Source organism: Engraulis encrasicolus, chromosome 21, assembly GCF_034702125.1.
Source record: "Engraulis encrasicolus isolate BLACKSEA-1 chromosome 21, IST_EnEncr_1.0, whole genome shotgun sequence".
In the NCBI taxonomy this organism is placed as follows: domain Eukaryota; kingdom Metazoa; phylum Chordata; class Actinopteri; order Clupeiformes; family Engraulidae; genus Engraulis; species Engraulis encrasicolus.
The window spans coordinates 18154334-18168648 of NC_085877.1; the positions used below are offsets into that span (position 1 = coordinate 18154334).

A 14315-nucleotide genomic window follows, 5' to 3' on the forward strand; every position below is an offset into this window, starting at 1 on the left:
AAGACTCTGTTTTTACACTTAATATATTCAATTTTGTAAATAAAATATACTTTTTTTACAGTAAGTTTGTCTTCTATACATTATTAATATGCTTTATTTACAATATTTACTATTTCTTATGTCTTTTTCTTTCTTTTTGTTGATTCATTTGGTCTGCGCCTGCCTCCTTGGTGAAGACACATTTGGTTTCTTACGACATTACATTGCATTTTCTCAATTTGTGAACTAGACCTCTCCCTCAGCCTAGGGATGTCACTTCCTGTTGTGTTTTGTCTTTCATTCTGATTAGTTCTCTGTTGACACCTGCCATCCTCTGCCTCTTCGTCTTTGCGGGGTTTCACTACTGTGTCCCTCAACTCTTTGGATCTTGTGGTTGCTCCATGTCTGGTTTCTCTCCTTGTCCTAGTTGTCTCCTCCTGTACCCTTTTCCTGCCCTGTGTCCCATTATTGTTTTCCTGCTCAGTCTCCTCCTCCTCCTCTCCGCCGTCCTTCCTTGTATTTCTTGTACTCCTTCGGTGAGGTCCGTCATTGTCTAATCTTGTCCCTGGGATTTTATGCTCATCAGTAACTGTAACACTCTGCTCGTCTGTCTCTTGTATTTTCTCCTGTACTTTCTTGCTGCTCTGTGTCCTATTACTGTTTTCCTGCTCAGTTTCCTCCTCTCCTCCATCTTTCCTCACATTTCTTGTACTCCTGAGGCGAGGTCTTTCAGTGCCTGATGCCTCCATTGGTAGTTTGTCATCGGTAGCTGCTAAACCCTGCTCTCTTGTAGCTTGTGTCTCTTCTTGTACTTTCTTGCTAGTCCCCGTCCTGCTGTTGTCCCGCTCAGTCTCTTCCTCTCCTCTATCTTTCCTTGTGTTTCTTGTGCTCCTCAGGCGAGGTCTGGCATTGTCTGATGTTGTCCCGGGCAGGCTATGGTTGTCAGCAGCTGCCGAAGTCTCTTGCTCTCCTGCCTGTTGTATTTCCTCCTGTTCCTTTACGCTGCGCTGTGTCCTATTACTGTTTTCCTGCTCAGTCTCCTCCTCTCCTCCATCTTTCTTCGTATTTCTTGTACTCCTGAGGCGAGGTCTTTCGGTTCCTGATGTCTCCATTGGGAGTTTTTCATGTGTCTCTTCCTGTACTTTCTTGCTAGTCCCTGTCCTACTATTGGTAGGACTATTGTCCTGGCCAGTCTCTTCCTCTCCTCCATCTTTCTTTTTATTTCTTTTACTCCTCAGGCAAGGTCTGGCATTGTCTGATGTTGTCCCAGGAAGGTTATGGTCGTCAGCAGCTGACAAACTCTCCTGCTCTCCTGCCTCTTGTGTCCCTTTGCTGGCCCCATTTTCTTCCTCTGGTGAAGAGCATGTGTCGTATTGACCCTCTTCCCCTGCAATGACAGGATTGGTTAATGCCTCTTCTTTCTCCTTTATTGCCTCCTCTTCTCCCCCCTCTGGTTGTTTCTGCTGGTTTTGTTCATTGGCATCCTTCAGTGAGCACTCAGATGTGGTCTCCCCAACTTGCTCACTATCTTCAAGCTGCTTTGTGCGTCTCTGAGTTGTTCTTAGCTGTGTAATTTCCTCATTGGTGTGATGTTCATCATTCATGTAATTTTGCTTTCCTCCAATCTCAACTTTTGATGATTTTGAGGAGCAAGGTGTCGATTCGTGCATCGCCGTTTTCTTTTGCACGCTGGATGGCAGGTTCTCTTTTCCCATCTCCATTATATCTGAGTCTGCCTTCAAGTCCTTGTTCACTCTTCTGCTTCTTCGTACTATTTTGTCTTTTGCGGCATCATCATCAGCATTTATCAGCGTTGCAGCACGATGATCGATTTCAGATGCGCGTTGCTCAGATGTTCTTTCTGCTCTGCCTCTCTCTTGAGACCGTTGAGGATGTCCAGTTTTACCCTGCTGCTTTCCACACGACAAAGCTATGTTGTCTTGTAAGCGCGCCATTGTGCCGTCTTCAGCCTGTTCTGATGCCGTCGTCTTCTTACCCCCTACAGAGTGTGTGGCTGTGGCTAGTCTCCTGCTGTTCCGAGTCGTTCTATTGCTCTCACCATTTCCATCATTAGCTGGTTTTGGAGACACTTCTGGAGACATCGACTTTGCTGGAGACTGCTTTGTTCTTGCCTTGTTCTTATCATCTTGTATTTGTACATTTTGCTGTTCTCTAAGGCACTCATTGGTCTGTGTGTCAGGCCGAGGAACGGCTTTGCTTTGCTGTCTTGTTTCTCCAGTTTCTATTTGTGCATTGTCTTTTGATGGCAGAGCAGCAGGACTTTGATTGCTGTCTTTCATGTGTGGTCTGTCCATTCCTGACCATTCACTACCGTCATCATTCGTATGCTTTTTATCATTTTCATCACCAATGGAAATGTGTCCATGCTTGTTGTGCTTTTCCACGTCTTCTGTCTTTTTCTGTGCTTTTTGGTGTGACTGAGCAGGGCTTGCATCATCCTCTTGAACATACACTTGTGGTCTGTCCATTCTAGAACTATTTGTTTTCTCATTCTCGTCACTCCTCTCTTTTTCGCTATGCACCACAGGATGATTGCTGTTGCCTCCTGCAGTCATCCTTCTTGTTACTCTGCGTGGCGTGTCTGTCTTGTCAGTCACCGGTGTTCCGGCAGCCTGTCTGCCCACTGTTTTTTTCTCCACTGCACCCATCTGTCTTGCCCTGCCTATTGGTGTGTCCTTTCTCTCAGGCGCCTGTTGACATCTGTCAACCGGTTGTTGGCCTTTGCAAACCTGTGCACTCCTTGTCACTCTCAAACTGGTCTCACCCGTCTTGTCCTCAATGGTGTGGCTTTGTTTTCTTCCTCTGCAGCCTTTTACCTCAGCCTCGTCCTGCCCTTCACCACTATCGTTTACCTCTTTGCTGGGCAAGTGTTTGTCACACGCCTCTGGTTGCTCACTGACAACGGGTGTGGTGTTGTTGACACGTGTTTTCGTGGACTTTGAGTTGCCCCCCTCCTCTTTATTCCTCCCTCTGGTCTCCACCGGTTTTGATTGTTGTGACCTTTCAGTCCCTGCTTTGTTGCAATCATTTGCATCGTTTTGAGAGGCTACACTTGCTCCATCTCGTGCCATCTCTTTATTGCATACTTTGCCACAATCATCATTCATTTGTTCCGTGTTATGCTCATTCGTCTCTTGGATTTGTTTCCTCTTGGATCGGGTGAACCAGTCCAGCTTTTTGGCCGTGGGCCTCTTGCTTCGCAGTGAGCGCCTGGGTGACCCGCTGCCGCAGGGAGTGCTTGAGTCATCTGCTGCCTCCCTTTCATTGGCTGGCACGACGTCCTGACTGACACCATGTGGGCTCTGCGGACTCTGCGGCTTCTCCACCACCATTTCTTCTTCTTGTTCTGATGTTCTTGAGGAGCATGGTGTCGATTCATGGATCGCCGGTTTCTTTTGTACGTTGGACGGCAAGTTCTCTCTTTTCATCTCCGTTTCTTGTGCCTCATCATTAAGATTTATTTCCACATTGTTCGCTGTTGTTTTGGAGATGCTAACCGTCTCTTCTCTGATTTCTTTCACCGACGTCCCTTTAGGTGGACTGGGCGTTTTGGCTTCTCGGTCACTTGTCTCTTCACCTTGTCTAGACTGTTCTTGTAATGTTTTATCACTGACCCAGCCTCTTAAGTGACAGTCCACCAGACCACTGTGATCACCGGATGCCCCAACGGCAAGAAAACAAGTCACAACAGGCTCATCATAGCCGTGGGAGTCATCGTCCTCCTTCTGTCCCCAGGCTCCAGGCTGGTGGACATAGACATCCCCCGTTGGCGTGGGTGGATGCTGGAGGATGGTGCGGTGGAGGACGACTGGCTTGACTGGCAGTTCGCTCATCGCCACGGCAGGTTCCCCAGAGCAGGCAAGGGCCTGGAAGCACAGGATGGCCAAAGATGGAGGACGCAACAACGAGTCACAGCTTCCTGACTGTGGCGAAAGCGTTGAGCTCTTGTCTTCCTCCAGTGTTGGTGAGCATGGCCACAGAGGACTCAAGCCGGGAGTTGGAGGAGGTGTCAAACGCTGCTGGCCATTCATTTCTTCTTCCACATGTATGTCTTCTGCATTCTGCACGTCTCCCATGTGACACTGGGTTGAGTCATTGGAGTCTTCGTCAGCCGCTATGACTTCATTGTCCATGTTGGAAACCTTGTCTGAGGCAGGGGTCGGTCCTCTTTGGGTGCCCGAGTTGAGAAGAACTGTGTACACATATTCCTGTTTCTCTGTGTTTGTGACCAGGTTACCCACATTGTCTTGGTGGACGCCTTGCACAAGGTGAGAGAGATGATTCTCTGTGGCCATAATGTTTTGTGTGGAGGTGGATGCCACGTCCTCTAACGTACTGTTGAAGCTAGAGTTTCCTGGAGAAGCCGCGTCCAAGAGGCTGCAAGCCTCTGCCAGATCTATGGGGCTATTGGTCTCGTGGGACTGTTGCACTGCATTGTTGTGGTCTTCTTCATTCTGTGTCGTGGATGCGGAAACATGTGGAAAGCTGTCCACTAGCTGGGTTGTAGCCAACCGTTCTTGTTGTTCACTGCAGCAGCCTTCTAGTGCTGTGATTGTTGTTGTATTCTCCAATGCGGTTTCGTTTTGACTGATAGAGGGACACATCTGCTGCATATTTAGACCATAAGTGTCATCGTGTCCTTGTGACAGAACATTGCCTTGACACACATTGTTGTCACAATTCTTCTTACCCGTGGTAACTTGAGTGTAAGGCAGCATTTGGGAATGAGGTGGCACAGTTTGTAATGCATCATGGGAACTGTAGTTTTGCTGCTGTGGAACACAAGTCTGCATCCCATGATTCTGTGTGAACTGATATCCTGGCACCATTGGTGGTTCCATGACAGAAATAACCTTTTGTGGAGTAGTTTGTGGGGCAAAGTTCTGTGTTTGATGGTAGTAATCAAAAGGTGGAGCAGAGCAGAAAGATGGGTCTACGCCTTGTGCAGGCAAGGTTGCACCAATTGTGACCTGGTTGTCTGTGTTTGTCTGGAGAGGCTGTGCCTGTAGATAGCCAGGTGGCTGTTCAATATGGGGAACTAAGGACCCTGGTTGTGCATTGCTGGTACTTGCAAAGACGCCATCTGACGTCTCGTCTCCTGGTTGTTCAGTCACAATTGGGGCAGGAACCTGACTGCTTTCGGAGAGATCCTCTTCATTCTGCAAATTAAAAAAAAAATAAAAATGAACCTTTTGGTGTCTGACTGAATCATTAAAAAATCCCATTAAGACAGTCATGTAATGTGAATATTGCGCAAAATTCAAACAATGTTTTTTTTAGTATTACCCAAACGGTGATCTCTGCATAAAAAAATGTCAACAAAATGTAATGTAATGTAATGCACAAGGTGTCTTGGGTTGATTACCTGAATCAAAGACTCCATTAAATTGTCACTGGCATTTGGGTCTGCAGAGATGAGCGAGGACACATAGTCCAAGTTGATGACCTCGCCGACCTGACGAGCACAGACAAAGCAATGTGAGAAAAACGCTAAAAAAAAATCTAACAGTTGGCCTATTAACAGGGGGGAAAACAAAGGCAAACACAACATGGTTATGGACTTATATTTCAAGAGTGCATAACTGGTCAAATTATCTTCTAGTATAAGAATGTCATTTTGGTTTCAAGAAATAAGACAAACCAATGAAGACAAACTAATTACATTCCCTACCCTCCCTTCTCCTGTTCACTGATTGTCTGGCTGTCTGATGACAAGACTAGAGCCCTCCCAGAACTCTCACCCCAGACGTAACGTGGAATGTTTTTTTTGACTGGAGGGAGCACTTGCGTACATCTGGCAAGGCCAGGCTACCCTTCCTCTTCCCGTCACCAATAAGTAAAACATCACAGCTGAGGGGTGCTGTGGAGTAGCGTGTTAAGGCACTTCCAAATAAAGGCTGGCATGCCCATGGGAACCTGGGTTCGAGTCTGGCCTGGGCAGAGGTGTCAAGTAACGAAGTACAAATACTTCGTTACTGTACTTAAGTACACTTTTTAGGTATCTGTACTTTACTCCATTACTTATTTTCCTGCCTACTTTTGACTTCTACTCATTACATTTTCGCACAAGTATCTGTACTTTCTATTCCTTACATTTTCAAAACATTCGCTACTCGTTACTCTTATTTCACTGCACGTGCGCCATGTCCGGCGCAGCGCGTGCACGCACAGCGTTGGAAGCCCAAATTACAAGTCATGCGAATTGACAGTTTGCCGACCATTATCTGGTAACTCAAAGAGAAAATGCTGGTCTCTCTATCCCTGAGACGTAGGCAGTCACACAGTCCCACCCGCATAAAATCAAGTCAGAGGTGGGATAGGCCTATAACTTGGTTTCATACTTTGTAACACCTTTCCCAGCAGCAAACCGACTGATTCTTCCTTGGTGTGCGTTCTATGAAAGCTAACCGCGAGTAGCGCAGGTCTCAATACTGATGCGATGCGCACATTTGCACCGTGAGGTTAGTCCAGTTAGGAGAGTCCCCAACACTCTACCTTGGATCTGAAAACAAACATTATTCCAAGACGTTTGCAACAGAATGCGCCAGTGAAGCAGGAACTGTTAGCAGGTTGGTTTAGGCCTATTGCTTTGGAATTATTAGCAGGTGGCCACCCAAGCCACATGTTGAACTAATCCGTCTTTTAAATTAAGCATTCAATTGATATAGTTCTACCTTAAAAAAAATATAAATACTTTGTACTTTTATACTTTAAGTAGGTTTTGGAGCACATACTTTTTCACTTTTACTTGAGTAAAAAGGTCAAGTTGATACTTCGACTTTTACCAGAGTGCTTTTAAACTGCAGTATCTATACTTCTACTTAAGTACCAAATGTGTGTACTTTTGACACCTCTGGGCCTGGGTCATTTCTCAGCCCTACCGTACCCCATCTCTCTCTCTCCCCCACTCTCTTCCTGTCATACTCTTGATTGTGTGTGTGTGTGTGTGTGTGTGTGTGTGTGTGTGTGTGTGTGTGTGTGTGTGTGTGTGTGTGTGTGTGTGTGTGTGTGTGTGTGTGTGTGTGTGTGTGTGTGTGTGTGTGTGTGTGTGTGTGTGTGTGTGTGTGTGTGTGTGTATGAGGGGGTCCTCATAGTGCAACCACCTCTCTCTCTGTGCCACTGTATAGATGCTTGACCTCTGGACCTGGATAGTGGACTTTGCTTGGCCTTCTGGACTATTGGTTGCTATGCTATACTTTTCATTTTCATTGTCAATCACTCTTATTTGTGTGTGTGCGCGCGCGCATGCGTGCGTGCGTGCGTGTTTGTACGCGCGCGCACACGCATGTACAGTTAGGGCCAGAAATATTTGGACAGCAACACGATTATCATCCTTTTCCACCCTATACCCCACCACAATGGATTTGAAATAAAACAAACAAGCTGTGCATTAACGCTAGACTCTCAGCGTTAATGTGAGGGTGTTAAAATCCATATCGCATAAACAGGAATGAAATAGCAACGTTTTTTGTGTGTGTTGCCCACTTTTCAAGGGATCAAAAGTAATTGGACAGTAGGCTTCTCAGCTATTTTCCAGTCAGATGTGTGTTATTCCCTTACTACACCATCACCAAGATGTCAATACAAGGTCTTAGAGTTCATTTGAAATGTTCCATTTGCATTTCCATATATTTTTACGGAATATCCATGAGATCCAAAGTCCACCTGTCAACATCAGTGATGCAAGCCATCATAAGGTTGAAAAAAATCAAAACAAACCCATTTGAGAGATGGGGAAACATTGAATATGATTAATGCAAGAGTTCAGAATGTTGGAAAAAAGAAATACCAGAGCAACACCAAATTACTTGGTAGACATGGAAGACAAATGCTGTGGATGACAGACAACATTCTGTATCAGGTGAACAAAAACCAATCTCCCAACAGTTTGCCAGATGTAGAACAGTGACCAGGTGAACGGTGGATACATGTCCAAGGCAACAATCAAGAAAAAGATCAAGAACATTGAGGAACACTTCACCATAGGAAATACAGAGGGTTAACTAAAAGATGTAAACTATTGATTGCATCAGAAATAGCGATAACAAATTTGGCTTTGCCAAACAACGTCTTAAAAAGACTGTATAGGTCTTGAGCTACATCCTATGGACAGGGGAGACAAAAATCATCTTGTACAAGTGTAATGGGAAGAAAGGAGTATAGGGAAGGAGCTGCTCATGATTCGAAACATACCACCCAATCAGTGAATCATGGTGGTGGTAGTGTCATGGTGTGGGGACGCATATTTGTCAATACTATTTTCCCCTTGTATTTATTGATGATGAGGACTACTAACAAAAGCCACAGGATGAATTCTGAAGATTTTCAGGCTATATTATCATGTCATATTAAACCTAATGGTTCTGAACTCATTGGACAATGCTTCACAGTGCATATGGACAATGACCCAAAGCTTCATCTGAAAGCCACTAAGCCATTTCTATCCCAAAAACGTGGACTATAATTCAATGCCCCAGTCAATCACCTCACCTGAGTACGGTTGAGCAAGCATTTCACTTGCTGGAAGCAAAACTGAAGGGAAAATGCCCTAAGAATAAGCAGGAACTGAGGACTGTTGCAATAGAGAGCTCACCATAGCATCTGCAGGGATAAAACCCAGTGTCTATTGATGTCTATGGATTGCAAATTACAGGCTGTAACTGACTGGAAAGTATTTGCAACCAAATAATTAAAAATTGAAAGTTTGATGTATAAATACTAGACTGTCCAATTACTTTTGGTTCCTTAAAAATGGGGTGGCACTGATAGAAAATGTCATAATTCCTTCACAGTTCACTCGATTTGGACGCAAACACCCCCATATTAAAGCTGAAAGTCTGCTGTTAATGTACATCTCGTTTGTTTCATTTCAAATCCATTGGGATGGTGTACAGCACCAAAAAGATGAAAATTGTGCAGATGTCCAAATATTTATGGCCCTAACTGTATGTATGCAAACAGCTGGAAGGCTGATTGTACTCAAGTGTTTGCTATATGGTAACAATGTGCAATAATGTTTATTAGATCTTTGTGTATGTTTTGTATTTCTGTTCTTACTGTATGTAAGCTTACAGACACCTTCATTTCCTTTGTGATTAATAAAAACACTCTACTACTACTATTAATACCCCCCAAGAAGAAAAATCCTATAAAACATCCCAGCTTCATCACCTGTGTCACAAACTCCTGCTGACTGCACAGCTCGTCCAGGTACTCTGTGAACGACGCGTTCCCCTGCATCTCGTCCTGCTCCTCTCTGACCTTCTCCGTGACCTCTGACCTGTCCTTGTCCTTGACCCCTGATGCCTCCAGGGCCTCCATGACCTCCGTGTAGTCCTGGAGGGCTCCCTCCATGAGCTTCTCCATCTCGGCCTTCCCGAGCCGCTTGGGGCTGCCTCCTCTGGTCCTCACAGACGACTTCTTGGACCTGGAGTACTGTTGCCTCCGTTTCCACGAGTAGCCTTGTTTGGGAGGAGAGACACCATTGGAAATTCATTCATTCATTCATTGTATTTGTCTTTTAATTGCAGACTTGGCCCATGGCTATAGTAAAATGTTAATATGGAGAAAAGCAAATAAATACAAAACATTCAGACACAGAGAAATCCTCTTCAGAAATTCCGTCCTCAGCTTGGAGGAGTACCTCAAGAGATTTGTAAATTGATTGACTAGAAATATGAACTAATTAATTCAGTTTGACTTCACTGACCATTGCTGTCGGGTTGTTTTTTGGAGTTCCCCTGATGGGGTTCCGCGTCTGTTCGCTGTGCTGATGAATAACTGCGTTCCCACTGCTCAACCTCCAGAAATCTAGAAAGCCGTACCATACACACCAGCAAACTCAGATACCACAAAAAAACACTGCCATTAATCTATACTAGAGACATGTTTAATTACTACCATGGACACTTTCACAAGATGCCTGAAGAAGATCTATGATTGAAACATTGCAGTCTTTTGCAAGCAGTGTGCAGATCCTTTCCCGCTCCTACACTTTCACAACTAAGACATTGCCAAAATTTCTCCCATCTAATGTCTCTCATTGTTCTATCATTAAGAAATAATTAAAACATATATATAAACCACCTAAAAGAGTTTAACCTGATTTCATGTCAGAGACTAAGAGAAAAAGAAAATTGTGTCTATGTATTCAAACTGAAGGTGTCTGGGTTATAGCCCAAAGGTTGCCGGTTTGATTCCTGATCCACCAGGTTGGTGGTGGTGGTGGGGGGGGGGGAGTAATTAACCAGTGCTGCTCGCCCCCATACTCCATGACTGAGGTACCCTGAGCTTGGCACGAGCCTGCCACACTGCTCCCTTGGGATGCCTTTTGGGGCTGCCCACTTGCACAGGTGAGGGAAAAAATGCAGTTTCGTTGTGTGCAGTGTGCATCTGTGTGCTGTGGTTGCTGTGTCACAATGGCAATCGGAGATTGCTAGAGTTTCAGGAAGCTGGTGGTTGTGGTGATAAATAACTGAAATATAACTTACTATATGAGGACATACTCACTTCTGGGCTGTTTTGTAGTATTCCACACGCTCAGAGTTTGACAGCTTGTTCCATTCACTCACGGCGAAGGATTCAGCCTTCTCCAGTGGGGCATGGGGGTGCATAAGGCACAGATGATTCAGAACTGGTCTGAGATAAGATGAGAGAGTCAGAGGCAATTTATTGTCACAAAAACATCACCAGATAGTTGCTAATTGTCCCAAGACAGTTGCTAATTGTCCCAAGCAGGGTTCCAATACCCCCCATCCAATAGCAATAATGGGATTGTTCGTGATGTGCAGCATGAATGCACACTGTGAAATTATAATGCATTCTGGTTAAAATATTTTTTTGTCATCACTAACATGGACATTATAATGATGGCCCAATCCATCTCCATCATAATGGCTTCGGTGTTGCATTTCTACACAGGTGTAGTCAAAATTGCAAGAAATGTGTCCATTGGAATGGATATGGCTTAGTAGAAGTACTCTACAGATGTAGTTTTACAACATAGGATGATATTACATAGTTGAAACCGTGTAATATCATACTAGTAATACTATAATACATACTAGTTCTGTAAGTACATCTGTAAGAGTACTTCTACTTAATACAACTCTGCAAGGGTACATCAAATATAGAGCACACATGTCCTCCCCACAAAATAAATACAGGTAAATAAAAAATAAATTAACTGAGGGTCCTTTGGGGCACATAGTAGCAGTGAGGAAATTTCTGAAGATGTAAAGTTTAGGTACTTTGTAAAATGGTAAATGGGATTAACAAATGAGTGACAGGAGGAAACAAAAGTGTGTGTGTGTGTGTGTGTGTGTGTGTGTGTGTGTGTGTGTGTGTGTGTGTGTGTGTGTGTGTGTGTGTGTGTGTGTGTGTGTCTGTGTGTGTGTGTGTGTGTGTGTGTGTGTGTGTGTGTGTGTGTGTGTGTGAGTGTGTGTGTATATGTGTGTTTATATGCGTAACTAGAAAGAGAGCACTCACATAAGGAAGCAAGCCAGCGCATCTGTGTCTCTGCCGCCGGGGAAGTAGGCTGAGGCCCGCGGCCGGTACCGCTGCCACAGCTTGTACTTCTCGTGAAGGCCCATTGAGAAGTCCGGACACTGGCCCGACTTCACATTGATCTTCAGGCTGCCCTGGCTCTGGCCCTGGCTCTGGCCCTGGCTCTGGCTCTGGCCCTGGCTCTGGCCCTGGCTCTGGCCCTGGCTCTGGCCCTGGCCTTGGACTTGCCCCGCATATGGATTGGTGTTAGGATTAGGACTAGGATTGGGACAGGGACTGGGACTGAAACTGGGATTGAGATTAGGCAGCCTCATTATCAAACCCCTAACGTTAGCCTCCGTGTCTGACGGAGGGTGGTTGGCATGTGCCAGCACTTCCTGCGTTGGGTAGCCCATGCTGGGTTGAGGGTACTGGGGTGGCATGAGAGCAGGGGCATACTGAGGGTGTGGGGCTAAATATGCAGACCCGATCCGCGGGGCTAGCGAGTAGTAGCCTGGGTTGTACTGGAAAGCTGGCGAGGGGTAAATACCGCCATACTGTGCCGGATACAGCGCGGCGACAGAGGGGGGCGGTAGCAGGTGGGCGCTGGCTGGGTGGTGCCGTGGATATGGGTACCCATAATGCATTGCTGCAGGTGGCATCGTGGATGACATCACAGGAAGTTCCATGTGGGTGGTATGCTGAACCATTGGTGCAGGTGGAAGTATCGAGAACTGAGGATGTGTGTGAGGCCGTTGTTGCTGGCAGACAGGGTCCTGGGTAAGGTCTTCGGCGTGAACTCCCATTTGAAATTCTCGTCCCTGCGAAGTCGTCCCCACTCCCCATGTAGAGTTGGAGCTCTGGTCTGAGGCGATCTCCACCGCAGGGCCAGCCTGTGTAATTGGGGGCGGTGGCGGTGGTGCGTGGTCTTGGTTATCCTCGCCATTCAATGCCGCCATGATGGCCTGCTCCGCCACCCTCAGCTCAAGCTCGTCCTCTAACTCAGAGACGGGGCGGAGTGGGCAACACACACTCAGATGACCTCCAGAGGCATCTGCTGTTGAGGAGGGGGGCATCTTCAGTGGCTGGAAAGTGGTGACAGACTCTACCGCTGACAGTATTGTGGAGTTAGGGCTTAAGTTACCGTGTATCCAGTCAGGAGGGACATGGGTAAATATGGTAGGGTAATAATCTATTGCTTCCTGCTTTTGGGAAGGGCAAGGGTCTTGGAGATGGGGGTCTGTGGTTCCTGATGCTATAGACAGGGCTTGGTGGTTTGAACTTGTGTGGGAGCTCTGTATTTCATCCTGGGGCAGGCCTAACGCATCCACGATATCTTGGAGACTGATGTCTGCAGTTCCTGATGCAGCGGACAGGCCTTGGTGCTGGTTTGGAAGACTTGTGTGGGGGCTCTGCATTTCCTCATGGGACTTGCAAAACGCATCCGTAGTGCTCGTGATGGTCTCCGATGGTGAACACTCCTCCGCTGACACCTCCTGAGAGGAACGGCTCACCTGGCTTGTCATATGACAAGGGCTCATGGGCCTCGGAGTCTCTCCAGAAGGCACGTCTGGATTGGAGACATTCGAAGTGCTATCTGTTGTTTCCAGCGTTGGCAGGATGGATTCAGGAGGCTGAGGTTTGGACGATAACTCCTCTGTTCCGTGCCCATCACGTGACACAGACCCGTGGAAGACTTCGGTCTGTTGCAGTGACTCCAAGTCCTGTTGGAAACGTCCTTCAGGTACAGTATCATCTGGGTCTCCGACTGTGTTAGAAAGCGATGAGGTAGATTCCAAAGAAGGTTGTGGAACATCTGGACTGTCTGGTTCGGTTTCTAGACCATTCTGGACCATCTGGACCTCCTCAGTTGTGACTTCTGAGAATTCCGGTGCAGGCATTACAAGCGGGTTAGGTGAGGGTGGGGAATTTTCATTTGCATCGACCAGTGAGGGGGAGCAGAAAATAGAAATTGGAGGTAGGAAATTCATCCTTTTTTGGATTGAGGGTGATTTTTTGTTGTTGATTGATTTATCCACCTGCAGACACAGACACAGACAGACAGTAGACACACACACACACACACACACACACACACACACACACACACACACACACACACACACACAATTTAGGCTACCTTTGGTAACTTCCTAGACTCATATGCTCTTTGTTGTTACTTTTCCCAGTAGCCTAATTGGAAATTGATTTGTGCCAATCATTTTTCTGATCGGCCTATCATACAAATCAACCCGAAAAATAATTTCACTATGGAAAAAAGAAGAGTGAACGATGATCAGGCCTTACATACCAAAGACGATGACAAAAATTGCACATACGTGAGGACTTCGGCAGATATGGTATCTGTTTCATTTTGAAAACATACAAGCAGTTGCGTTCTAGAGTGTAGCGTTCTAGTTGATGACCGTACGAAAATTCTGTTGACAATGGAAGGTAGTTTTCGAGACTGGATTTGTAGCAAAGATATGTATCAAAGATTTGTATCATTATTTTATTGAAATGCTCTGAGGCCATCAGCAGAGGGCGACATTTCCCTACCCACGTTGACTTGTGCTTTTTGTTTCCCACAAAGCATTGCGTCAATGACGTAGGCCTACTCGGAAGTTGAGCTTGATCATTGCTTTTCCCTTCACAACACGTGTGGACGAAGACTGTTGTAGACCTTCGTATTTTGACGTTCGGGAATCAGGCACACAATCCGCATATTTTATTAAATTGCATCGGGTTTCTGCCACTCTACTCTAAACCCGAAACTGCAATCATGTTTCTGCAGTTTTATCTCAATGAGAGTGGCGAAAGGGTATACACTC

The 14315-nt window shown here is 45.9% G+C and overlaps 1 protein-coding gene across 1 annotated transcript; it reads right to left on the bottom strand.

The window, feature by feature from the left end:
- Window positions 1-5: 5 nt before the first annotated feature.
- LOC134438092 (uncharacterized) lies at window positions 6-13857 on the bottom strand. Its single transcript, XM_063187677.1, has 7 exons — window positions 13796-13857; window positions 11488-13523; window positions 10510-10638; window positions 9710-9810; window positions 9172-9461; window positions 5366-5455; window positions 6-5159 (listed from the first exon to the last, which is right to left on the bottom strand). Exons 2-7 carry the CDS (start codon window positions 13473-13475, stop codon window positions 117-119), a joined length of 7641 nt encoding a protein of 2546 aa, XP_063043747.1. The 5' UTR covers window positions 13476-13523; window positions 13796-13857; the 3' UTR covers window positions 6-116.
- Window positions 13858-14315: the final 458 nt, after the last annotated feature.